General features: G+C 42.2%; 1 protein-coding gene across 1 annotated transcript in view; it reads left to right on the top strand.

Annotated features, from left to right (window-relative positions):
• The window catches only part of LOC115459086 (gamma-tubulin complex component 3-like), a gene marked incomplete at its 5' end in the record, with an annotated part of 81,340 nt that extends 59,929 nt beyond the window's left edge, over positions 1–21,411 (top strand). Inside the window, 7 exon segments of the mRNA XM_030188954.1 lie at positions 5,527–5,615; positions 5,764–5,895; positions 19,488–19,628; positions 20,262–20,378; positions 21,208–21,226; positions 21,229–21,312; positions 21,315–21,411. Of these exon segments, the coding sequence (XP_030044814.1) occupies positions 5,527–5,615; positions 5,764–5,895; positions 19,488–19,628; positions 20,262–20,378; positions 21,208–21,226; positions 21,229–21,312; positions 21,315–21,364 (632 nt within the window).
• Positions 21,412–27,001: the final 5,590 nt, after the last annotated feature.

Raw genomic sequence — 27,001 nt, 5'->3', positions numbered from 1 at the left:
CGAACCTTTTCCGGAGAGGGGAAGGCGGTAGAACTAGAGGACATGAAATGAGATTGAAGGGGGGCAGACTCAAGAAAAATGTCAGGAAGTATTTTTTTTCACGGAGAGAGTGGTGGATGCTTGGAATGCCCTCCCACTGGAGGTGGTGGAGAGGAAAACGGTAACGGAATTCAAACATGCGTGGGATAAACATAAAGGAATCCTCCTCAGAAGGAAGGGATCCCCAGAAGCTTAGCCGGTGGTGGGAGGCAGGGCTGGTGGTTGGGAGGTGGGGATAGTGCTGGGCAGACTTATACGGTCTGTGCCAGAGCCGGTGGTAGGAGGCAGGGCGGGTGGTTGGGAGGCGGGGATAGTGCTGGGCAGACTTATACGGTCTGTGCCCTGAAAAAGACAGGTACAAATCAAGGTAAGGTATACACAAAAAATGGCACATGTGAGTTTATCTTGTTGGGCAGACTGGGTTTTTATGCCGTCATCTACTATGTTACTATGTTATTACCTTTGTCTTTGGTGAATATGCCATGCTGGAACAAGAAGGTGAGGTGGGAAGTAAGTTCAGTGATGAATCGAGCGGGGGGGGGGGGGGGGGGGGATGGTTTCATTAGATAATTGGGGGAGGTGTCCAATTGACAGTAGGCTATAGAGATCTTATTGGTTGCTAGTGCTATTGTTTCTTGTGTGATCTGGGTGAAATTTGTCCAAGTTCGGTCGGCTGGGTATTCTTCTGAGCAAGGTAGATATCAAGGTTGGTGTAGTCCTATGACGTATTTTTGCGTAGATCGACAATTTTGCCTTTGAAGTAGTTAGCAAGATCGTCTGCTGTTGGGATTTCGATTTTGTTGAGGACACTGGTTTTGTGTCTAGTCATTTATCCAGAAGCTTGTATAACTTTTTCATGTCTTTGTAGTCAGAACCTAGTTGTTAATTTTAGTGATTCTTTCCAGGCGTTTAGATTTTGATCGTTTTTGGTTTTTCTCCAGGCTCGTTCAAGTTGTCTGGTTCTAGATTTTAATTGTTTCACATTTTTGTTGAACTATGGGGTCCTGTTTGGTTTGTGAATGGTGTTTTTTTCGTAAAGGAGCTTAATCATTTAGAACGGTGATACATCTCGATTTCCAATCTACAAGATAGTTGATGGAATCAGATGGAATAGACCAATTGTTGTCGTAAATTGATTGCCAAAATGCAGTTGTGTCCACTTTACCTGCAGCCAATGTAGGGTCAGATTTAATTTGAAGTGATCTGACTATGGAATTTTCATCCATTTGTGGTTAATGACTTTAATGATTTGGTCTGATGCGAATTTATAGGTTAGCAGGTCAAGTGTGTGGCCTTTCTGTGTGTGGCCATTCGAAATCCCATAGTTGGAAAAATACCTTACAATCTTGGACACCAGTTGAGTTTGGGTCTTCTAAATGAAGGTTTATGTCCTCAATGACTAGTACGGGTGGAGGAGTGGCCTAGTGGTTAGGGTGGTGGACTTTGGTCCTGGGGAACTGAGGAACTGAGTTTGATTCCCGGGCTCCTTGTGACTTTGGGCAAGTCACTTAACCCTCCATTGCCTGCCGCATTGAGCCTGCCATGAGTGGGAAAGCGCGGGGTACAAATGTAACAAAAAAATAAATAATTAAAAAATATGTTTGAGTTACATGTACAAGTAGCCGATATGAAATCCATTAGGGTTATATATGCTTCGCTCCAAGTGCCTGGCGGTCTGTAGAATAGGACGCAGTTTAGATTGCCGGCTACACTTTTAAGTTGCAATCTGATTGAGGCAATTTATAGTTGAGGTGTGATTGATTCAGCAATGGTTTCTAAAGTGAGTTGGGATCTGTAGATTATGGCAATGCCTTTGCCTCTTTTACCTATTCTGGTCCAGTGTGTAATGTTGTATCCCAGAGGGAAAAGGTCCAGTATTGTGGGATCTTTTTGGTCATGGATCCAGGTTTTGCTGATGAAGAGTAAATCTAAGGTTTCCGATGTGATCCAATCATTTAAAATTTCTGTTTTGTTTACTGTTGATCTGACATTGATGTAACCTATTTAAATTGTAAGGTATGGATCTTCTGTAATGGTGAAAGTGGGAACCTTTATTAGTTGTCGTTTGTATATCGATTTGGATTTATTAGAGCTTTTTTGTGTTGGTTGTGCAGTTTCTTTGTGGGATAATGTTTTGCTTTTGTAAGTTCTGTTGCCGGTTTGGTTGAGATTGGTGTGTCTGGTAATCCTGAATCGGCTGTGTAGTATTGGTATGGTGTTATAATCATGGAGAGGTGTGTCTAACAGTATTTGGACCAATGTTAAGGAGTAGATTCCTAGGAGTAATTTCATTATGTTCATTCTGGCTCCTTTGTGTAATAGCGAGTGCTTTTGTTTTTGCACTTTCTTAGGGGATCCTATGTGGATCTGTTGCGTGTTAAATGACTTCTAAGAATGAACTTATGGGGGAGAGTGGAGTGTTGTTAGGAATAATGTTTTTTATGAAGTGAGGTTTATCTGGACTAAGTTCGTGAAGTAAAGAAGGAGTGTGCGTGTAAAAGTATGAGAATGATGAAGGAAGAGGGTATATGAATTTGTGGGTGTTTATGATATGGTACCCAGTTATGCTCTGCTTCTTTTTCTCAAGGGTGTATCCAGTCGACTGGTAATTGTGCCGTTTAGTGCGTGAATGTATGAAGGTGAGTGTATGTTGGAGTGTTGATGTGGTTCAAGGACAGTCAGTCGTGGACTTTGCTGGTGGGTCCAAGGTCGTAGGCTCCAATTGCAACTTGGACAATCCTGCAAGTGTCAGACCTTATATTTTCAGGTCTTCCCTTCCGTTTCCTTTATGACCTTGGTAGAGACCTGTCCCGTAAGGAGTAAGGATTCTATCCTCTGATTTGGCACTTTTTCCACCCTTTGCAATATAGTGGTTTCTTTGTCTGGCCTGCTTTCCAATTCAGTTGGGGAGATGTGCTACATTTGATTAGCGGCTAGGATTCTTGTATCTTTTTCTGCACCACTTCTGAGGCCTGTCCCACTATGATTTCACTTTGCTACCTTTGTTAGGATGATGGGGGCTCCTCTCTTCTTTCTGTATGAAATGCAGACTCTACTTTACTGGAACACTGTAATATTACAGGAGTCTTCAAATACATTCAAGATATTTCCACATCTGTTGGCTTCATATATACATTGCTTTCTTAACTGGGAGCAGTCAGTTGTCCGTAAACCAGATATATGCCCCAGCACTGTCAGATATATAGTATCTGCTTTATAGAGGCCGCTTTCTCCTTGTTCTGAGTGCTGGAAACTGCTCTCCCAATGTACAAAGGAGCAGAGGACTTGAAGCAGGTGAAGAGCTCAGAAGGCAGCACATATTCAAATAACAATACAGTTAGTGATGTCACCCACCAGTATCTGCTTTACAGAGGCCACTTTCTCCCTATGCATGTCCTGGAAAGCTGTTCTGCCTATAAATATTGTTACTGCAAAAGATTTTATTCACAACATGCCTTTCCCCACATATGTGGAATGTGGATAAATGAGCATGCAATTCCAGATAACAGTGCAATTTTTTTTGTGCACAGGTACAGCTGTCACTACTACAGACCTTTGTATGCATGCCTTCTGTGTACTCTCCCATATTAATGTATATGTTTTACATACAACTTATTTGCATTCTATTTGCTTACTGCATTGGATTCAAATTTTATTTTTTACCCTTGTTTTTGGAAATCCTGCACTGAGCTTTAGCTTGAAGCTCTAGCGTTATCCCCTGGTTAGCCAGTTTTTAGTAGCTGAAATTTTCCCAAACAACCTTTGGAGGGCAGCAGATAATTGCAAACTCGCATAAAAGCCTCATACTGTTTGAAGATTAGGTTTCCTTTATGTATAATCGATGCTATCAAGAATAATCAGAGGCTTTTTTTTTCTTACAAGACTAAATTAGATATGAATACCATGAGTAAAGCAGCCATATTAGCAAAATAAGTTTAGGGTGATGTAACAGTTCATCAGAATACAATTTCATCTGCTTTCTGTTTCACTTCTGAGGCACTATTGTCTGTTCTTCTTCTGTATTATTACTCGTACCATTACAAATGATTGTCAAACTGATTATTTTTCACCTTTATATTTAAAAAGTGAATTTTTAAGAGCTTTTGAGTGAACCACTCATTTTATTTGTAGTTTCCCTTACTGGCTGGCATGTGCGTCACTTCTAGTATAACCTGTTTTGAGAAACAAGGTTTTTATTTTTTTTATTTTTTTGATAGACGAGTTTATCAATGTGTAGCTTTTAATGGTCAGTGATTTGAACTTAGTAATCTTATACAAGATTACTGTTTTAACCAAATTTTGAATTTATATTTGCCTGTATTAATGTAGTAGAACTACTAAACCTGTAGTGCTTTTAAACAAGAACATCCTTCAGGGTATCCAACAATAGTGTACATGGATTCCTTTGGGCATTCTCTTCACATCCTCAACTACTGAGAAGGTTGTGTCATGTACTCCTAGAAATTAAGTTCACATTTAGACATGGAATAAAATTAAATCATCTCAATGCAAAAAGAAACATTTAAGAGAAAGTACAATCGAAACATGCCCAATATAGGATGTTGTAAAGAAATTTGCTGGTGTATCTGTGCATATGTGCAATGAACAGCAGATATCTGGAAGGCCTATGAAATTATGATGCATTACAATTTGTGAACAAAAAATACATCTTTATAATTCCTTAAAATATTCATTATAGTGAAAGATTTTCCATTCCAAAACAGAAAAGGTAAATGTGTTAGGCTACTTAAATTCATATCCCACTTTTTTCTCATCAATACTTTTTTTTTAAAGTGTAAAGCTTTTGATATAATTATTCATTTTAATATGGTATCTTGTTTTGACCCATAAGATGCATTAAGAACATGCTATATTTGTTTGTCAGAAATAAAGGGCAAAGAACAGAATAACAGCAGCTTATAGGTAGACCTTCACACCTTTTGAAGGTTTTTTTTTTTTTTTTTTTTAATCTCATGAAGTAGAAAAGGCAGACTCAGAAGCAGGGTAAGGAACAGTTCAAAGGTTCCTATTTCTCTTCGATGGCAAGGTCAGTTTGCAGCTCTTTAAAGAAATGTCATTTTTGTCTCCAAATAGCTGGGGTCGGTAAATGTTTCATGCTCAGTAGACAGAGTAATTGAGACACCTCTCTGAATAGAGAGCCAGTGTTTGTTGAAGACATGAAGCTATCAAGGTGTAAGATTTTCATATCTAAATATTGCATGCAAGTCTCCTGAGCTTCAATTTCATCACACAAGCTTAAGGCTCCTATGTTTTGCTGGTCACGTAACACTAGTTGATTAGGTGCTCTGTTTACATTGCACATAAAATCATTAGAATAGGGTCTTTTGTAATGTTATGCTCGCAGACAAATTCATATGAAAACCTGGAATTGTCATAGGGAGAACATTAATTTTTTGTTTCTTAAAAACTTACTGTGTCAGTTTTTCTCTTCTGATATTTTATTTTAACTTTTCAAATTCTTTCTAGAACTCTCTGGGGTGCTTCATCAGTGTCATGTCCTGGCTTCGGAAATGGTTCATTTCATTCATCAGATGCAGTATTATATCACATTTGAGGTATGCATTAATCAGGTAATTTGTACACTTAAAAAAGGGCAGATGTAGTCACTGATTAAGAAAGGGAAGGGGCATGGGCTTTGAGGTAAGAGAGCCCTCATTTTTGAATCATGCACCAGACATAATTCTGATTTCTGTTTTTTTCTAGGTGCTTGAATGCTCATGGGATGAGCTTTGGAACAAGGTACAGCAAGCACAAGATCTAGATCATATCATTGCAGCTCATGAAGTGTTCTTGGATACTATCATCTCACGCTGTCTATTGGACAATGACTCAAGAGTAAGCCATTTGCATTTATTCTAGCATAACTCACCAGTTTTGTTGTCTGAGCACAACTCAATAACCATAAGTCACTTTTTATCTTCTGTTTTCTTATTTATAGAAGCCCTATATTCTTTAAAGGGAGCAATAAATTAGTAGCCCTGGGAAGGGAACAATAGCTGAGTAAAAATCAAGTTATAAAAGTTCTGTGTGCATTGTCTATTACATTAATCAGTAGAGCAATGGAGTAGCTTCAATAATCTCTCTTCGTTTTCAAACCATCTCCCCATTTTTATTTGATTTTCTTTTCAACAAGTGATATATAAATAATCTACTAGTGCCTTATTTCTATAGCACTGTTGTGCAACACACATACAGGGTTTGGGGTATTCCTTTACCTTTTCATCCACTTGGGGACACCATTGTTAACCTTATTATATTCCCTACCCACTGAATATCCTGTGGATAGCATTGTTTGCTTCAGTCAAAAAGATTATATCAGAAGTTTTCCCTGATAACTGTCGGAAACAGTGAGCCATGCTTAAAGGTCACGTGACCCATCATATGCATTGAGGAGGAGACTGTCTGTAGTCTTTGAAGAGCTTGAACAAGTAACTTCCTACACACCACCAATCATTTGCAGATTGGTGGTTTCCCTATTCATCATCAAAAAGCATTTACCATGCCACTGAAATAATTTATTTTAGGACATAAAAACTGCCATACTGGGTCAGACCAAAGGCCCAGTATCCTGTTTTGAGTGGTTGGCCAAAGTAGGTCACAAATATCAAGATCCAAAGGGTAACTAGATTCCTTGCTATTTATGCCCAGGGTTAAGCAGTGGCTTCCCCAAGTCTGTCTGGTTAATTAGTTTATAAACCTTTCCTGTAGAAACTTCTCTAAACCATTTTAAAACTATCTATATTTACTGCTTTTACCACATCTTGTGGTTTTGACTTCCAGAGCTTAATTGTGCATTGAGTGAAAATGTATTTTCTTCTTTCTTTTAAATGTGCAATTTAGTAACTTTATTTACTGTCCACTAGTATTTATACTTCCTGAGGTCATGAACAATCAATTTGTTTACCCATTCCATTTCACTTATGATTTTATATCTCGCTCGTATCTCCCCTCAGCGTTCTCATCTTCAAGCCAAAGAGGCCTAACCTCTTTAGCCTTTCTTCAAAGGGAAGCTGTTCCATCCCCCTTATCATTTTTGTTGCCATTCTCTGTATTTTTTCTAATTGCATTATTTCTTCTTTTTTTTTTTTTTTTTGAGATATGATGAACAGAATTGCTCACAATACTGACGGTTCAATCTTTATTCCTTTCCTCATAATTCCTAACATTCTCTTTTGACTTCTGCTGCACAGTGAGTTGAGGATTTCAACATATTGTCCATGATGACTTCTAGATCCTTTTTCCTTGGTGGTGACTCTAGATCCTTTTTCTTTGCTGGTGATTCTTAATAAAGCATGCAACATTGTGTAACTACAGTTTGGATTATCCTTCCCTATGTTCATTACTTGTCCACATTTAAATTTCTTTTGCCATTTGAAAATCCAGTCTCCCAGTCTGTCAGGGTGGTCCTACAATTTCTCATAATCTGTGATTTGTCTACAAATTCCTTTTCCAGATCATTTATAAATATATCTTTCTGATTTATTTTTCACTCCATAGGGAATAACTTAGAAGAGGGATGCTTTCCAATCCTGTCTCAGAACCTACTGTGTAGCCTGCAAGAAATGGTTCCTTAGTGAGGGATGTTTTCTTTCCAGTCTTTTGCCAGAAGATAGCTAAAGTCATCCTATTTGATTTTCAGCTATCAGGAGGTCATTTTAAAACCTTCTTAATTGCCCTTGTATAAGTAACAATATTGAAGTCATGGGAGTGAAGTCCAGACAGCTCCTGAAGTTATTTACTTGTAAGTTAAACCAGTGTATCATGATCAAATCCAGTGGCATTCCTAGGGTGGCTGACACCCGGGGCGGATCGCCGATGCACCCCCCCCCCCCCCCCCCCACCCCCCCCCCCGGTGCATTTTTACCTGCTGGAGGGGTGCTGTGCGCCTGTCGGCTTCGCTTGTTCCATTCTCCCTCTGCCCCAGAACAGGAAGTAACCTGTTCCGGGGCAGAGAGAGCACGGAACGAGCGGAGCCGACAGGAGCGTGGCAACTCCCCCCCTCCCAGCAGCGTGCATCCAGGGCGGACCGCAACCACCGCCCCCCCCCCACCCCCTAGGAACGCCACTGATCAAATCTGCTCTCAAGAGAATCAGAAGCCTCTGTCCCACCATTCCCTGGATCTAAGATTTTGCATCTTGTTAGGGGAGCAGTTTTATGTGAACACTGTGCTTGCCTTCAGTATAGAAGACTAATGAGCTCATTTTCGACAGAAGAGCGCCCATCTTTCGACACAAAATGGGAGATGGGCGTCGTCCTCCCAGGGTCGCCCATATTGGCATAATCGAAAGCCGATTTTGGGCGCCCTCAACAGCTTTCCGTAGCGGGGACGACCAAAGTTCCCGGGGGCGTGTCGGAAGCATAGCGAAGGCAGGACTGGGGCGTGCTTAACACATGGGCGTCCTAGGCCGATAATGGAAAAAAGAAGGGCGACCCTGATGAACACTTGGCCGACTTTACTTGGTCCTTTTTTTTATGACCAAGCCACAAAAATGTGCCCTAAATAACCAGATGGCCACCGGAGGTAATCGGGGATGACCTCCCCCTACTCCCCCAGTGGTCACTAACCCCCTCCTACCCTAAAAAAAAATGTTAAAATATTTTTTCAAGCCTCTATGCCAGCCTCAAATATCATACCCAGCTCCATGACAGCAGTATGCAGGTCCCTGGAACAGTTTTAGTGGGTACTGCAGTGCACTTCAGCCAGGCGGACCCAGGCCCATCCCCCCCTAACTGTTACACTTGTGGTGGTAAATGTGAGCCCTCCAAAACCCACCAGAAACCCACTGTACCCACATCTAGGTGCTCCCCTTCATCCCTAAGGGCTTTGGTAGTGGTGTACAGTTGTGGGGAGTGGGTTTTGGGGGGGGGGCTCAGCACACAAGGTAAGGGAGCTATGCACCTGGGAGCTTTTTCTGAAGTCCACTGCAGTGCCCCCTAGGGTGCCTGGTTGGTATCCTGGCATGTGAGGGGGACCAGTGCACTACGAATGCTGGCTCCTCCCACAACCAAAGGGCTTGGATTTGGTCGATTCTGAGATGGGCGTCCTTGGGTTCCATTATCGCCGAAAATCAGGGACAACCATCTCTAGGGACGACCATCTCTAAGGTCGACCTAAATGTAGAGATTTGGGCATCCTCGACCGTATTATCGAAATGAAAGATGGCCGCCCATCTGGTTTCGATAATACGCCCCTTCGCAGGGACATCCTGCGAGGACGCCATCAGGAAAACTTGGGCGCCCAGTTCGATTATGCCCCTCTAAGGGGGGATGTTATCAAGCAGCAGTAAAAAATTTACTTTTAATACATCTTAATTTACCATGGGAGTCAGCAACCCCTCGGTATCTTAGTACCACAGGTTGCTGACTCTCATGGTAAATGAATAACTCTGCTTGTGAGCCACCTTGCAAGTAGCATTATTCCAGTACCCTGGGAACATCTGCCCTCAAACCTGTGGCCCGATGATCCTGGGCTTGAACTCGAAGGGGCTTCAGTGCCATTTCCCTCCCCTTCCCCCAATCACATTCCCACTCCCTGATAGCACTCTGTCTACAGGAAAACAGAAACAAGTGTTTTCGGTTTTGTTTAAACCTCCTCGTTTAAACTGTTTACTGAGTATTTTCACCAAAAAAGGAATAAAAAATGAAAGCAGAAAAGTTGTATAATTTTTTCTTTTTATTCAACTGTCAATTCCATGACAGAGCTATGCAAGAACATTTGCATAGGAAGCAAGCATACAAGAACAAGGTCATCAAATACAGAGATGAAGTTGCTTACTAATACAAGTGTCTCCTTTCTTATATACACATAATTCTGGCATCATTACACATCCTTTGTATATTATTTGGCTCATTACTAGTCTATCTCAAACCTTCTGGCGTCTAACTTTCTCTCCCCTTTTTTTCCCTCATGCAGTACTATCAAACACAAGTTTCACATGTCTTGCCAACCTCTGTTCTTACTTTCAACTCATGGTCATGCTGTAGACATCCTGTTCCTCTACTCCCTTTTTACTCAGGGTTCTCAGTACATTCTTTTATTCTTAATAAAGGTTATTATAATGTCAGATTTTCTGTGTCAGCTATTCCAGCTGCACTTCTGGAGTCCATTTTATATTTGTGACTCCATTTTGTCAGTTTTAATATATACAGTTTCAGCTGTAATCGAATCTATAGACAAAACTGGGACAGCACCCCTCCCCCAATCAAATGTGGGCAGCTCAGACCCCTCTCCCCCCCCCCCCCCCCCCCCCCCCCCCCGATGGAAAGCTACTGCGTTTCCACCACCCATAGGACCTCCCCGTGTCCACTTTAGCAACCCTGATGGTCTAGTCGGAGCAGAAGCAATCCCCAGTCACTCCTTCCAATGCCAGCTCTGCATTCAAAATGGCTGCCAGGATATCCTGTGGCACACTCATGAGGCTGCTGCTAGAGGGCACAGCAGCCATTTTGAGATTGAAACTTGCATGGGCAGGAGCAATTCCCAATCTCAAAATGGCTGCTGGGACCTAGACACCAGGTCTTCTAAGGTAGGCCCAGGGAGGGCCTGTGGGAGGGTGGTACTTTTATTCATTGGTAGTGGTGGGGGAGGAGGGTAGAGAGTGGTTGCCACCACTGGGAAGGGGGCTGTTTCAGTTTCAGCCATCAATGCACTGATATTTTTTGCCGGAAACTGAAATACAGCCAAATTCAAATTTCGGGCCAGTTTTAGCACCAAAACTGAAATTTGCTCAACCTCTATCTCCCCCCCCACCCTCCCCCAGACTCCAGTCTCCCTGAAAAGAACCTCCCCACCTTCCCATCAGACTCCAGTTTCCCTGGTCAGAACCTCACCCCATCCTGCTTCTCAGAATTCCCCCCCTCCCCCCCCAAAGGACTCTCCCCGCCAGCATCAGGGATTGGGATTACATTACCATCATTTTATGGCCATACCACAATTTGCATTGTGCACCTGGTGTTCACTGGAAGTTGTGTTATGGTTTTTACATAGTAATGAGATGTTTTACATGTATTTGCATGTTTTGCATCTCATTACTGTATAACCTGCGGTGGACCTAAATATCGTTGTGTTAGGGCAAGACAACCTGCGTTAGAGCTCTTAAGTCATGTTAAGGGGCTAATAACATGGCTTATTGCCCTAACCCAGCTTTATAACTTACCCCCTCATTTACTTTACTTTATCAGTTATTTTCACACATTGGGGATGATTTTATAAAACAGCATCTATATCAAAATCGAAAAAGGGTACATAAAAGCCTTTATAGAAAAGGCATCTAGAACCAGTCCCTGTATAAATTTGCATGTGTTCTTTGTGCACACATTGTATTTTATAACTCATGTATGTACATTGCCATTCTGGTCCACCTCCACCCAGACTGTGCCTTTGAATAGTTACATGTGGTTCCTTCTTCTTTGCAGATGTCCATCAGATAACTTTTCAGACTAGGGCCCTCCTCGGGTTTCAGAACTAGAAATTATTTTATCCTAGCATTCAGTTTCTTGGGAGTATGGTAATTGGTACTTTTGGATGGTTTGAGAAATTTATCTTGAGTACTATGGTCCAGTGCCCCCTTCAGGGAGGAGCTTGGGACAGTGCTCTATGTACTTGGTGGTTTCAGAGAAAAGAGGCTGTTTTTCTTCTATCCTAGACTAATGCCTTTCTGTTGTCCCACATTTCAGAGTGGAAACCTTGAGCTCTGTAATCACAGCAGTCAGGCTGACTGAATTTCTCACCTCCCTAGATCTGACAGAAACCTACCTGCACATCCCTATCTGGGAACCTTACAAATGCTTCCTGCAGTTCTGCGTGTTGGGCAATCACTTCCCATTCAGGGTGATGTCCTTTGGCTTAGCCACTGTTTTGTGGATCTTCTCCAAGGTTATGGTGGTGGTGATGGTGGCCTTTCTCTGCAGACAAGGATTCCAAGTTCACCCCTACTTAGACAAAGAGGATATAACCTCAGTCGCTGCTGTCCTAGAACACCTAAGATGCATGGTGAATTTGCAAGAAGTCAACTAGTACATTCTCAGGTCATGGAATATCTGCAGTACATTGAAGGTCATGCTGTTCCTTCAGTAGGAGAGGATCAGCAAACCCCAGGCCCAAAAAAGCATTCTGCAAGCAGCCAGAACCCAGAGCATAGGACTACATTCAGCTGCTGGGGATAATGGCGGTCCTTAGGGCCAGGGCTCATATGTGGCCCTTCCAGAGAGTGTTGCTGTCCAGAAAAGCCTCCCAATCCCAGTACTTTGAGGTCTGCATTCCCAATTCACTCTCCCTGCAAAGGGCACAGAGCACCTGAACCCTGATAGACACCCCCTTCCCCCAGTGGATAGTAATTACCATGGATGCCATCCTCAGGGATACCCACTTTGAGGACATGGTGGTGTAGGGCAAATGGTAAGTGTACAAGTCAGCTGGAGAAGAAGGCAATCTGCTTGGCACTTGGGCACTTCCTACCTTGGCTGACAGGAAAGGCAATCTAAGTGATGTCAGATAATGCGATGATGGTGGCTTATCAACAAGCAGGGAAGAACCAGGAGCACAGTGGTAGTTCTGGAAACAGATTGGCTATTCGGTGGCAGAGCTCAGCCTGTTGGTGCTGTCAGTTGCTCATATTGCTGGATCAAGGAATGTACTTCTTGGATCTGGGAGAATGGGAGCTGAGTCCTGAGGTGTTTCAGCTCATAGTGGATTGCTGGGGGACTCCTTGTGGTCCGAAGACCTCAGGAAAGAATGCAAAGTGTGAATGTTTCTTCAGCCTCAGGAGTGTCAGGAATTGGTGCTGTGACACAGCAGACCCCTGATAAGCAGAGTACGTTGGAAGGTAGCTAGAAACCCCTACCTGGTGATCCTGGTGGCTCTGGACTGACATTGGTATAAGAACCTACAGTGTCATCTCCTGGGTCATTTCTCCTCCTGAGGGGAAGGGGGATCCTGAGGCAGGGTCCCATCATAATGAAAGACTCTTATCCCTTCCTGCTTATGGCTTGTCCCTTGAGAGGCACTGCTTAAAAAACAAAGGTTACTTGGTGCAGGTTATTGATACTCTACTCGGGGCCCCGAAGCAGTCCATCTCTTTGGCTTGTGTGTGTATGGAGATGAGCACTGATGCTCCAAAGAAACAGCTTTCTCCTTGGCAGGCACAGTTGTCATCTGTCTTAGCCTTTCTGCATCAGTGCCTGAAGCACAGGCTGGCCTTAACTCTTTGAAGGTACAAGTAGCAGTTATTTCCTATTCTTGAGGGAAGATATAGGGGTTTGCTCTGGTGGCTTATCCTAAAGTGGTGATATTCCTGCAGAGAGTGAAACATCCTACCCCAGCAGGACCCTAACTTGGTCCTCAATGTGCTGGGAGGGAGGAGAGTGCCTTTTGAGTCCTTGAAACATCTTACCTTAAACCTTCTAGTGGCAGTCTGGCCAAGAGGGTCTCCGAATTGCCTGCCTAGTCCTGTAGGGACCTATATTTGTCATTCTCAGAGCATTCTGTCTTCATTAAGATGGTCCCGTCCTTTCTACCAAAGGTGATTTCTCCTATCCATCTCAATCAGGCGGTGGTTCTCCCAGCCTTTGAGCATGGATCTGCAAAGTCCACAGACTTGGATGTGAGGAATGTTGTTCTCCGTTATTTGCAGGTGACGTGGAGGGGCATAATCGAACGGGGCGCCCAGGTTTTCCTGAGGGCGTCCTCACAGGACATCTTCAGGAAGGGGCGGGGAAACCCATATTAATGAAACAAGATGGGCATCCATCTTTCGTTTCCATAATGCTGTCGGGGATGCCGAAATCTTAACATTTAGGTCAACCTTAGAGATGGGCATCCTTAGAGATGGTCGTCCCCAGTTTCCAGCGATAATGGAAACTGAGGACGCCCATCTCAGAAATGACCAAATCCAAGCCATTTGTTCATGGGAGGAGCCAGCATTCATAGTGCACTGGTCCCCCTCACATGCCAGGACACCAACCGGGCACTCTAGGGGGCACTGCAGTGGACTTCACAAATTGCTCTCAGGTGCATAGCTCCCTTACCTTGGGTGCTGAGCCCCCCAAAACCCACTACCCATAACTGTACAATACTACCATAGCCCTAAGTGGTGAAGGGGGGCACCTAGATGTGGGTACAGTGGGTTTCTGGTGGGTTTTGAAGGGCTCACATTTACTACCACAGGTGTAACAGTTGGGGGGGGGGGGGGTGGGCCTGGATCCGCCTGCCTGAAGTGCACTGCAGTACCCACTAAAACTGCTCCAGGGACCTGCATACTGCTGTCACTGAGCTGGGTATGACATTTGAGGCTGGCATAGAGGCTGGCAAAAAATATTTTTTACATTTTTTTTTAAGGTGGGAGGGGGTTAGTGACTACTGGGGGAGTAAGGGGAGGTCTTCCCGATTCCCTCCGGTGGTCATCTGGTCAGTTCGGGCATGCTTTTGTGGCTTGGTCACAAGAAAAAATGGACCAGGTAAAGTCGTCCAAGTGCTCGTCAGAGACGCCCTTCTTTTTTCCATTATCAGCCGAGGACGCCCATGTGTTAAGCACGCCCCAGTCCCGCCTTCACTATGCTTCTGACATGCCCCTGGGAACTTTAGTCGTCCCTGCGACAGAAAGCAGTTGAAGACGCCCAAAATCGGCTTTCGATTATGCCAATTTGGGCGACCCTGGGAAAAGGACGCCCATCTTCCGATTTGTGTCGAAAGAGTACTGATAGAACTGAAAAATGAGCTTGCGGAGCTACTGTTAGTCATATGCAATTTATCCTTAAAATCGTGCGTGGTACTGGAAAATTGGAGGGTGGCCAATGTAACGCCAATTTTTAAAAAAGGTTCCAGGGGAGATCCGGGAAATTATAGACCGGTGAGTCTGACGTCAGTGCCGGGGAAAATGGTAGAGGCTATTATCAAAAACAAAATTACAGAGCACAACCAAGGGCATGGATTACTGAGACCAAGTCAGCATGGCTTTTGTGTGGGGAAATCTTGCCTGACCAATTTACTTCAATTCTTTGAAGGAGTAAACAAACATGTGGACAAAGGAGAGACGGTTGATATTGTGTATCTGGATTTTCAAAAGGCGTTTGACAAGGTACCTCATGAAAGGCTACAGAGGAAATTGGAGGGTCATGAGATAGGAGGAAAAGTCCTATTGTGGATTAAAAACTGGTTGAAGGATAGGAAACAGAGAGTGGGGTTAAATGGGCATTATTCACAATGGAGAAGGGTAGTTAGTGGGGTTCCTCAGGGGTCTGTGCTAGGACCACTGCTTTTTAATATATTTATAAATGAGTTAGAGATGGGAGTAACTAGCGAGGTAATTAAATTTGCTGATGACACAAAGTTATTCAAAGTCGTTGACTCGTGACAGGATTGTGAAAAATTACAGAAGGACCTTACGAGACTGGGAGATTGGGCGGCTAAATGCCAGATGACGTTTAATGTGAGGAAGTGCAAGGTGATGCATGTGGGAAAAAAGAACCCGAATTATAGCTACGTCATGCAAGGTTCCACGTTAGGAGTTACGGACCAAGAAAGGGATCTGGGTGTCGTCGTCGATAATACACTGAAACCTTCTGCTCAGTGTGCTGCTGCAGCTAGGAAAGCGAATAGAATGTTGGGTATTATTAGGAAAGGTATGGAAAACAGGTATGAGGATGTTATAAATCCGTTGTATTGCTCCATGGTGCGACCGCACTTTGAGTATTGTGTTCAATTCTGGTCGCCGCATCTCAAGAAAGATATAGTAGAATTGGAAAAGGTGCAGCTAAGGGCGACTAAAATGATAGCTGGGATGGGACGACTTCCCTATGAAGAAAGACTAAGGAGGCTAGGGTTTTTCAGCTTGGAGAAGAGACGGCTGAGGGGAGACATGATAGAGACATATAAAATAATGAGTGGAGTGGAACAGGTAGATGTGAAGCGTCTGTTCACGCTTTCCAAAAATACTAGGACTAGGGGGCATGCGATGAAACTACAGTGTAGTAAATTTAAAACAAATCGGAGAAAACGTTTCTTCACCCAATGCGTAATTAAACTCTGGAATTCGTTGCCAGAGAGCGTGGTGAAGGCAGCTAGCTTGGCAGAGTTTAAAAGGGGGTTAGACGGTTTCCTAAAGGACAAGTCCATAAACCACTACTAAATGGACTTGGGAAAAATCCACAATTCCAGGAATAACATGTATAGAATGTTTGTACGTTTGGGAAGCTTGCCAGGTGCCTTGGCCTGGATTGGCCGCTGTTGTGGACAGGATGCTGGGCTCGATGGACCCTTGGTCTTTTCCCAGTGTGGCATTACTTATGTACTTATATATGCAGCCCTTGAGGAACAAGGTTGGGCACCCCTGTTCTAAGGCATCCATAGCATGCTGGATAAAGCTGGCCATTGAAGCGGCCTATGTAGTTAGGGTACAAGGTTGTTCTGGAGGGAATTCAAGCTCATTCAATGCGAGCACAAGTGATATCATGGGCAGAAGCCCAGGCCATATCTCCTGAACATATACAGTGGGGGAAATAAGTATTTGATCCCTTGCTGATTTTTGTAAGTTTGCCCACTGACAAAGACATGAGCAGCCCATAATTGAAGGGTAGGTTATTGGTAACAGTGAGAGATAGCACATCACAAATTAAATCCGGAAAATCACATTGTGGAAAGTATATGAATTTATTTGCATTCTGCAGAGGGAAATAAGTATTTGATCCCCCACCAACCAGTAAGAGATCTGGCCCCTACAGACCAGGTAGATGCTCCAAATCAACTCGTTACCTGCATGACAGACAGCTGTCGGCAATGGTCACCTGTATGAAAGACACCTGTCCACAGACTCAGTGAATCAGTCAGACTCTAACCTCTACAAAATGGCCAAGAGCAAGGAGCTGTCTAAGGATGTCAGGGACAAGATCATACACCTGCACAAGGCTGGAATGGGCTACAAAAACCATCAGTAAGACGCTGGGCGAGAAGGAGACAACTGTTGGTGCCATAGTAAGAAAATGGAAGAAGTACAAAATGACTGTCAATCGACAAAGATCTGGGGCTCCACGCAAAATCTCACCTTGTGGGGTATCCTTGATCATGAGGAAGGTTAGAAATCAGCCTACAACTACAAGGGGGGAACTTGTCAATGATCTCAAGGCAGCTGGGACCACTGTCACCACGAAAACCATTGGTAACACATTACGACATAACGGATTGCAATCCTGCAGTGCCCGCAAGGTCCCCCTGCTCCGGAAGGCACATGTGACGGCCCGTCTGAAGTTTGCCAGTGAACACCTGGATGATGCCGAGAGTGATTGGGAGAAGGTGCTGTGGTCAGATGAGACAAAAATTGAGCTCTTTGGCATGAACTCAACTCGCCGTGTTTGGAGGAAGAGAAATGCTGCCTATGACCCAAAGAACACCGTCCCCACTGTCAAGCATGGAGGTGGAAATGTTATGTTTTGGGGGTGTTTCTCTGCTAAGGGCACAGGACTACTTCACCGCATCAATGGAAGAATGGATGGGGCCATGTACCGTACAATTCTGAGTGACAACCTCCTTCCCTCCGCCAGGGCCTTAAAAATGGGTCGTGGCTGGGTCTTCCAGCACGACAATGACCCAAAACATACAGCCAAGGCAACAAAGGAGTGGCTCAGGAAGAAGCACATTAGGGTCATGGAGTGGCCTAGCCAGTCACCAGACCTTAATCCCATTGAAAACTTATGGAGGGAGCTGAAGATGCGAGTTGCCAAGCGACAGCCCAGAACTCTTAATGATTTAGAGATGATCTGCAAAGAGGAGTGGACCAAAATTCCTCCTGACATGTGTGCAAACCTCATCATCAACTACAGAAGACGTCTGACCGCTGTGCTTGCCAACAAGGGTTTTGCCCACCAAGTATTAGGTCTTGTTTGCCAGAGGGATTAAATACTTATTTCCCTCTGCAGAATGCAAATAAATTCATATACTTTCCACAATGTGATTTTCCGGATTTAATTTGTGATGTGCTATCTCTCACTGTTACCAATAACCTACCCTTCAATTATGGGCTGCTCATGTCTTTGTCAGTGGGCAAACTTACAAAATCAGCAAGGGATCAAATACTTATTTCCCCCACTGTATGCAAAGCAGTGATATGGTCGCTGCTTCATTCTTTTGTGAAGCATTACAAGCTAGATGTCCTGGCCAGGAATAAGTCAGCCTTTGGCAGGAAAGTCATACAAGGAGACTTATTTTCCCCCTCCCAGTGAGGGACTGCTCTGTTACATCTCACTAGTATGATCAGGTCTAGCTGGATGAAAAGGAAGGAGAAATTTATTCATACTTGTTAATTTCCTTTCCTAGAATCCTACTAGACCAGTCCAGGATATGCCCTGGAAGACTGTAGTGCTTGGGATTCTGGGGGAATTTGATTTGCTTCTGTCTATCATTAGTCTTTTGAATCATAAGAGACTGATTAATATGTTCTGCAGAGGTTTCCCTAAGGAGAACTACTTATACTTTGGTCCTATCTGCTTGGGCAGCAGCAATACTGAAGGATTCCAGCATGCACCAGTCCTTATACTGGCGATGTCACTGGAGTAGTTCAGAATCTCTGCCTCCATTTCCTGATTGGAAAGGAACAGACCACTGCTTTGGACTGGTGTAGTAGAATTCAAGGAAAGAAAATTAATAGGTATGAATACATTTCTCTTTTCAGGAAGTTTATTTTGGAGAAAAGGAAATGGTATATAAAATATTTTTTCTTAGCATGAACAGTGAAAGATGCTTTATGTTGTTACTGCCGCACTTTGTCCTTCAGAATGTTTTGATAAACATTTAGAAGGAACTATTTTATTTATCAGTGTACAATATAAAGCAGGTACAATTCCTTTTTACTCTATATATGATTGGATCTTAGATTAGAAATTTAAAAAACTTGAGGTATGTTAGCATTTCAAATAATACCCTAAAAACTGCTTAAAACATGTTATGCTGAGTTTTGTATTGAGCTAGTTTTGGCTACAGTTTTGGTGTGTTGTATATTTGATGTTAATGCACTGCTCAAGAATGTGGTGTCATTGTTACTGTAAAGATTGGATATATACCAGAAATCCTTATTGTTTCTTAATATTTTACCCTGTTAATGGCTTTACAGGGTCATTTGGTTCTTTAGTGCTTTCTGTAGAAATATGGCCACCTTCTTCTGTTTAATAACTTCAGAAAAATATTGCATTGCAGTCTGGTTAAAATTATGGTATATACTTTCTAAGAGCAAGCCAAATTAATATTTGGTCCAGTGACTTTCTTTGGAAAATATTGTCTGTGCTAATGATTTTGTGAGGCTTATATGTTTAAAGCAGTAGCATTTTTTCTTTGCAATAGGTGAGAGCATTGTTTATTAAATTAACTTGAACTGCATTGCTGTTAATGTTGTTGAAAAGGTAGAAACCAATAGATGTAGTTTACTCTTGCTTATTTGTTTAGGCATTATTAAACCAACTGCGTGCTGTTTTTGATCAAATCATCGAGTTTCAAAATGCACAAGACACCATGTATAGAGCTGCACTGGAAGAACTACAGCTGAGGTTGGAGTTTGAAGAAAGGAAGAAACAGAGAGAATTTGAGGTATAATTTGCAGTACATGACAGGTTACAGTTACTTGAGCCAAGTCACAGATTGCAGACTTTTGATTTGCTTATTAGTTGAGTAAATGTATTCAGCAGCATTTATTCATGCTTATTCCATTAAAATGTTTTTATATATAAACTGAACAAATGTTTGTGTTGTGTTTTGTTCAGTAAAGCAAACAACAAAAAAAAGCTTGCTTGCATGCAGCGGTTAGTGCTTTTCACATAATATTCCTGTCATGTTTGATGGGCATGTAATACTAGTAACAAGACAGTTAGATGTGATAGAAAAAGGGATGCAATTGTAGGTCTTGTACCATATGTAATTGGAACAGTAGTTTCCTTCATATTAAAGGGAGGCATATTTGGGGCATGGGTGCTTGATGGGTGTCTTGTTTCCTCTGTAGGAGGCATATAATGGGCGCATTGCAATGTCTGAACTGCTGTAAGACAAAGCAGCATTTTATGTAACTGAATGTTAGTTTTTTATCACTCCTGTAATGGAGATGGAAATGCAGAGGAAAGTAATTAATAAGCAGAGAATTGTCATAAGTTCAGGCTTTTGTCTTTTATTACATGAAAAAGGGCACAGTTGTAATTATAGGCATGGATAATTGGTTATTTTCTGCAGGGGCAGTGGGGTGTTACAACAGCAGAAGAGGAGGAGGAAAACAAAAGGATTCGGGAGTTTCAAGAATCCATACCAAAAACATGCTCTCAGCTGAGGATACTCACACATTTCTATCAGGTGCTGATCTGTAACAATATTTCTGTTCACAGATTGTTGCATTTTCAACTGAATTCTTTTCAGTTTGTCCTACCTTTTATTGGATCACTATACAAACAATTCAGAATTTTTTTCAATCTTTCTTCAGGTTTCCCATTTTAATATGAGGGGAGTAAATAGAAAAGGTGAATTAGATATAGCATCAAAATAGTAAAAATTAAACTGATTGACTATCACATGTAGATTGCTGGCTGACTCTTACGGAATAACAAAATACGAACCAGATACTATCAAAACGTGGAGGCATTGCCAATAATAAGATGTACACAGGTAGAGGTCTTTTCCAAGATGGGTGAAGCAGTGGTTCCTGGATGGGAAATGGCAAAGTATTTACTCTCATTTCATCCAGGGACTGCCTTTGTTTCCATTTTTAGCATATGCTCTATTATTGCTTTAATGTATATATTTAAAGAAGGGACTTTCTATGGTCTCACAAAAAAAAAAAATAACTCCTATGCAATAAAGAAAGGTAAAGATCACAGATGAAAGGAAATATAATTCGTGGTAGTTTCCCTTGCAGTCTACTCAGTCTACTCCTTATGTACAGCTTTTTAATTTTACTATTCCCTAGGTTGTAACCCAAGCATATTTTCTTTTTTAAAAATTACCTCTTCTAGCTTACTAAGTTGTCTCTGGACCTATCTCTGCTTTTTCTTTTACAGGAAATAGTTTTGTGGAAGGCCAAGAGTCAGTCTTAAAACATAGCTGTACTGGGAGTTATATAATCTTATCTTCAGTCAGAATCTGTATTGTTAGATAACAGATGTGTTTTGTTTTTTTTGCCATTTAGGGTATTGTACAGCAGTTTCTGATCTGTTGACGACCAGTTCTGATGAAAGCCTTCGATTCCTTAGCTTTAGGTTGGACTTTAATGAGCACTACAAAGCAAGAGAGCCAAGCTTCGTCTGTCCTTAGGCACTAGAGGGAGACGTAGCTGCCATATGTGAAGCCCTTCCACTTACCTGAATCTTTGAAATTTAAATCCATTGTTGGATGAGGCGCAGTGAGTTTCTAAATACTAAACTATATGTATGATGGACTGCAATACCATTTCTGGAGACAATTGCTTGATACGTCACCTATGATACGTCTTGCTGAATAGAAGATCAGTGTCTCTTATACATCAGGTTCTGGTTATACTTTTAATACATCCAAATTAATTTTTGTTTACTGTGCTAGATTTCAGTTTAAGATATTTTTATTTTATTTTACAAACACTACATCATGCTTTGGACTTGTACTGCATTTTCCATTTTCAAGTTTCTAGTAAACCCCCCCCCCCCCCCCAAAAAAAAAAAAAAACCCTAGACCTGAACTGGTTTTGACTGTCTTTATTTTTCGAAATGATTTTTTTGTGGTTTCTTTGTCTGAATCCAAGCTATATGTCCTTCAGCTCTAATAGAAGCATTTATCATAATGATTTCAGTGATCAGCATTTGTGTTATATCTTAACTTATTTACATTTTTATTTCACTTTTATTGCTTAAATATTTACATACTAGCTATTTTCTATGTGGTCACTTATTTAAGGAAAAATAGAACTATTGTACAAAAAACAGTGGAACTTATTTATAGCATAGATAAAACAATACAATGGAAGTTAAAGTATCTAAACTGTCAAATTAAAGCATATGTAAATACTGATAAAGTAAAGTATGGTGTGTTCAGAATTTTGATGCTTCGGGATAGAGTTGTTTTGAATAATGAAGACTGCTTATTTAATTTCTTTTGTCTTTTTTCCATTGTAAATATATATTGCCTTCCAGATGTTTTAGAGTGAATTTTTTTTGCTCTTTTTTGTAAAAGAATCATATCAAGTCATTTAAGTATGCTATTTGTTATGCTACAAGTCAGAGCTTTGATAAATAAAAATATAATTACTTTCAAGAGATTTTCTTGTTCCATATATTATACAACATCATTTTGTTAATCGTGGTGCAGTCAATCTTCTTTGATTGTTAGAGCAATGGAGCAGTGGAAAAAAGAGGGAAAATAAATACTGTTGAGTGTGTCTGTCTACATATCCTAACCTCTGGAAGTCATGGTTAGGAATGAGTCTAATGTTTAGATAATTACAATTAGAATTCTTTTCTTTTTGTCCAGCATTTTCTACTATTTCTTTGAGCTTTCTTCATGTTCAACCACTAGGAGTGCCCTTAACATCTATTTTTATATCCAGGGTTTGAAAAATAGGCTTGCCCACTTACCTCAGGCAATTGCCTGAGCTAAAGAGCAAGAAGAAGGAAGGGAGAACAACTCCTATGGAGAGACAGTAGTGATGCAGTCTACCAGGGCCATAGAGAATACTTCTGCTACTGGTGAGAAGAAGTAGGGTGGTGGATCGAGATTTAGGGAACACTCCATCTCCATTAGAGTAGCTTTAACAGTTAGAATCACAGACTAAGAAACATGGAATCCCAGTTCAAATAACACTGTGACTCAAAAGTTATTACCATGCAAACTAAACAAAGGTACACATTGCCCGCTATAGTTATAGCCCTTGAGGAGTAGCCTAATGGTTAGTGCAGTGGCCTGAGAATCAGGAGAACCGTGTTTGATTCCCATTGCAGCTCATTGTGACTCTAGGCAAGTCACTTAACCCTCCATTGCCCCAAGTACAAAATAAGTAATAATAACACTTTGTAACCACAGAAGGTGATATATCAAATACCATCCCCTTTCCCATTTCCCTTTCTTGGTAATCATAAATAGCCAGATTGGAAGAAGAGATCATCTAGTCCAGCGATGAGAGATGAATCAAAGGGGCCTGGAGGAGGAGGGGAGAGGGAGTTTGAGTGTGGGATTGAGGAAGAGGGTTGCATATTGAGGGTGATGTGGCAAAGTGAAAGGCTACATGAGGATTTGTGGGGGTGCATTCTTCAGAAAGAAAGTCTCTCCTGCAAATCCTACTCCTTTTGTCCAAAAGAAATGTTCCTTATCATCCAGCTAGACTAGACCAGATGTAGGTTTTATGCCTACCTGCAGCAATGAAGACCAAAAACTACAACCTTTTACCATGAACACCTCACAATAAAACAGATGGTGCAACGGTATCCTTTCTAGTATTCTCTGTCTCCAGCAGGTGGTAAACATGTGCTGGACTAGTGTAACTGGATTCCTCCGATTCCAGGGCATGTTTGGTGGACTGATTTTCCCCCCTGGTGATGTGTGAGCAGAGCAGGCTTTGGAATTTATCTCTTTGGAGCTGAGCCTAGTGTCGTCCTTGCCCCTGGTAGACCACTCCCTCAGTGGCCCATGTCATCTATTTGCTCTGGACTGGGTTCCTCACCTTCTTGGCCTGTTCTTCTCCCATTCACCTCCTCGTTTTGTTCTGCAGAAAAAAAAACCTACTCAGAAGTTATTAGAGGTGAATAAAGGTTTAAAAAGAAAGAGCAAAAAAAAAGCCAAGGCCTTGATGGTGGAGTGCTGTCCTGAAGTGGTTGGCCTAGCTGTTGTCTGTGGCAGTTGTGTAAACATTCTGGAGGCATGTCAGATCGGTGCTGTGGTGCCAGCTTGTTCTTTCCTTCTATAACAGAGAGCAGCAGGAGAGTTAGCTGTTTGTCTGGTTTAACCCCTGCAGAGCTTTGGAGAAAGTGGCAGTGGTTTCCAACAGAATCTGAGGCTGTTTTTTCACTAGGAACAGAACATGGGGCAGCAGTGGACAATTTGAAGAATCCTCATGATTGCTACTCCAGACTATTTACCTTCATCCTCTGTGTTTTTTTTGGAATCAGGGGAATCTTCTGTGGCTCAAGAGGTCATTCCCTCCTCCAGGTCTTGGGCCTGGATTCCTAGCAGAGGTCTGGGTGATTTGTTTGCTTGTTTTGTGCATAAAAATTGTATGGGTACCTCTATTCCCTGCTGAAGAGGGCATGGAGAATCTCCTCAGTTCCCAAGGTAGTTTCCTCCGGGACCTGCAAGCCAGAAATTGAAGGCTCTGAAGCATACATTCAGTTCCTCATTCATATTGCTTCATTTGGCTTAGGCTCTTACACCTGTATTCAGCAGTTCTCAGCATCCCAAGGCAGCCCAGTTGGAAACAGGGGCTGCCTTCATGGCTGATGCATTGTACGATTTCTTCTGCATTTCGTCCACAACTGTTGTGACTATGTTCATAGCTCAAAGGTTGCTTAGACATTGGTTTGCCATTCCATCTTCCAAGAACCTTATTAGCAGGCTGCAGTTCAGCAGGAATCTTTTCTTTGAGGAGGAATTAGAAAAGCTAGTCAATGACCTTGGAGAGGAAGCCTTAGTGCCAACCAGCAGACAAGCCGTGGGTTACAGTCAGAGTGGCCACACATAACCTTGCTTCAAGCAGTCTTGGAAGGAAAAGAATGGGAGACGCAATGCCTTTAGCGGGAACAGGCAGAAGAGGTATTTCCAGATTTTTGGGGCCTTCAGGAAGACAAGTCACAATCAGGATTTCACCCCCTAGACAGCACTGAAACAGTACTACTTACTCTCCTAAACAAATTCAAGCAGGAAATAGGTAAAAGCATTCTTCTCTTCCAATTTGACATGTCCAGTGCGTTCGACATAGTCAAACATAATATACTGCTAAGACTCCTAGATCACTTCGGAATTGGTGGAAACACTCTCAAATGGATCAAGGATTTTCTAACCACCAGAACATATCAAGTGAAATCAAGCACAAACATATCATCACTTTGGAAACCAGACTGCGCAGTACCGCAAGGATCACCATTATCACCGATCCTTTTCAACCTCATGATGATCCCACTAGCCAAGGCCCTATCCATCCAAGGCCTTAACCCATTCATCTACGCTGATGACGTGACAATATACATCCCCTACAAACACGACCTGGCAGAAATCACCAATGAACTCAAGCTCAGCTTAAACATCATGAAATCATGGGCAAATGCATTCCAACTAAAACTCAACACAGAAAAAAAAACATTGCCTCACCATTTCATCCAATACAATACATACAAACCCGCTAACATTAACACCCCAGGTTACACCCTCCCTATCTCAGATAGCCTGAAAATTCTCAGAGTAACAATCGACCGGAACCTTTCACTAGAGACCCAAGCGAAATCCACCATAAAGAAAATGTTTTTCTCAATGTGGAAACTCAAACGCGTGAAACCATCTTCCCAAGGGAAATATTTCGCAACCTGGTACAATCAATGGTATTAAGACATGCAGACTATTGCAATGGAATCTATGCAGGATGCAAAGAACAAATCATAAGAAACTGCAGACCGCCCAAAACACAGCAGCTAGGCTCATATTTGGAAAAACTGCACTGGCTTCCAATCAAAGAACGTATTGCTTTCAAAATCTGCACGACAGTTCATAAAATTATTTACGGCGAAGCCCAGTATACATGACAGACCTCATCGATCGCCAACCAGAAACACTACAAAATCAGCGCGATTATACCTAAACTCCACTACCCAAGCAGCAAAGGACTCAAATACAAATCTATTTATGCATCCAGCTTTTCTTGCTTAAACGCACAACTATGGAACGCACTGCCAAAAGTAGTAAAAACTACGCTCGACCACCTAAATTTCCGGAAAGCACTGAAAACAAACCTGTTCAGAAAGGCATACCCCACCGACCCAACATAAAAAACCTGGTCACCTGCGACACAACGTAACCAAAGGCCGTAATGGACACATCCTAACTCTTCCTCTTCCTCACTAAGTTCCCCTAATGTATTTACCATACATGAACCTCAGCCTACCATAATATCACCTTGTATTTGTTCATACCGGAACTGGCTTACGCCATAACGGTACTATGTAAGCCACATTGAGCCTGCAAATAGGTGGGAAAATGTGGGATACAAATTAACAAATAATAATAATAAGAAGAAGAGACGGGGATTATGGATCTTCAAGTAGAGCTCAAGTTTTGGCAATGAAGGGTGACAGGTCCACACCTTGATGGTACCAATAGGTGGGTGCCTGAGTTGGCTCTTCCAAGAGTGGGCCCAGATCACCTTAGACCAGGGGATATTAAAGAGTAAAGGGCCATGGATTTGATATATTGCCTTTCTGTGGTACAACCAAAGCAGCTTACATTTATTATATGCAGGCTACCTTCTCTGTTCTTAAATGTTGTTCACCACGGTTATGTCCAGAGTTTGTATCTCTTGTTTCAGACATCTTTATGGCATTCCCTTGCAGAGGAGATAAGAAATTGTGAATCTTGCAGGTAAAACTGGATCATCTCCTTCGGCTGGAGACAATCGTCCTGATGCCTCTAGGCGAAAAGGACAGAGGATGATACTCCCATCTGTTTTGTGATTCCCAAGAAGGACTTATAGAAGTGGCTCCCCTCACAGATTGGTCTGTGATAGTAGCTGGATATATGCCATCTGGAATGCAGGCATGGATTTGGAGCCTTTTACATGAGTTGTGAACCTCTCTGGATGGGGAGCTCATTGTCAGAATCTGGTGGCCTAGAGCTGCTGGACCAGAATAGAGGAGGCACAGTTTATCAACAGGCTTGAGGGGAAAAAGTATATAGGAGAGAGAAAGGAGGGGGGAAAAAAACTTCTATACCCTCCTAAAGAGAAATGACAAAAGTACTGAGGAGGAATATACCAA

This window comes from Microcaecilia unicolor, unplaced genomic scaffold, assembly GCF_901765095.1.
Source record: "Microcaecilia unicolor unplaced genomic scaffold, aMicUni1.1, whole genome shotgun sequence".
Classification (NCBI taxonomy): Eukaryota; Metazoa; Chordata; class Amphibia; order Gymnophiona; family Siphonopidae; genus Microcaecilia; species Microcaecilia unicolor.
Note: the sequence above shows the minus strand (reverse complement) of the source record. Positions and strands in the feature narration are given on the sequence as shown.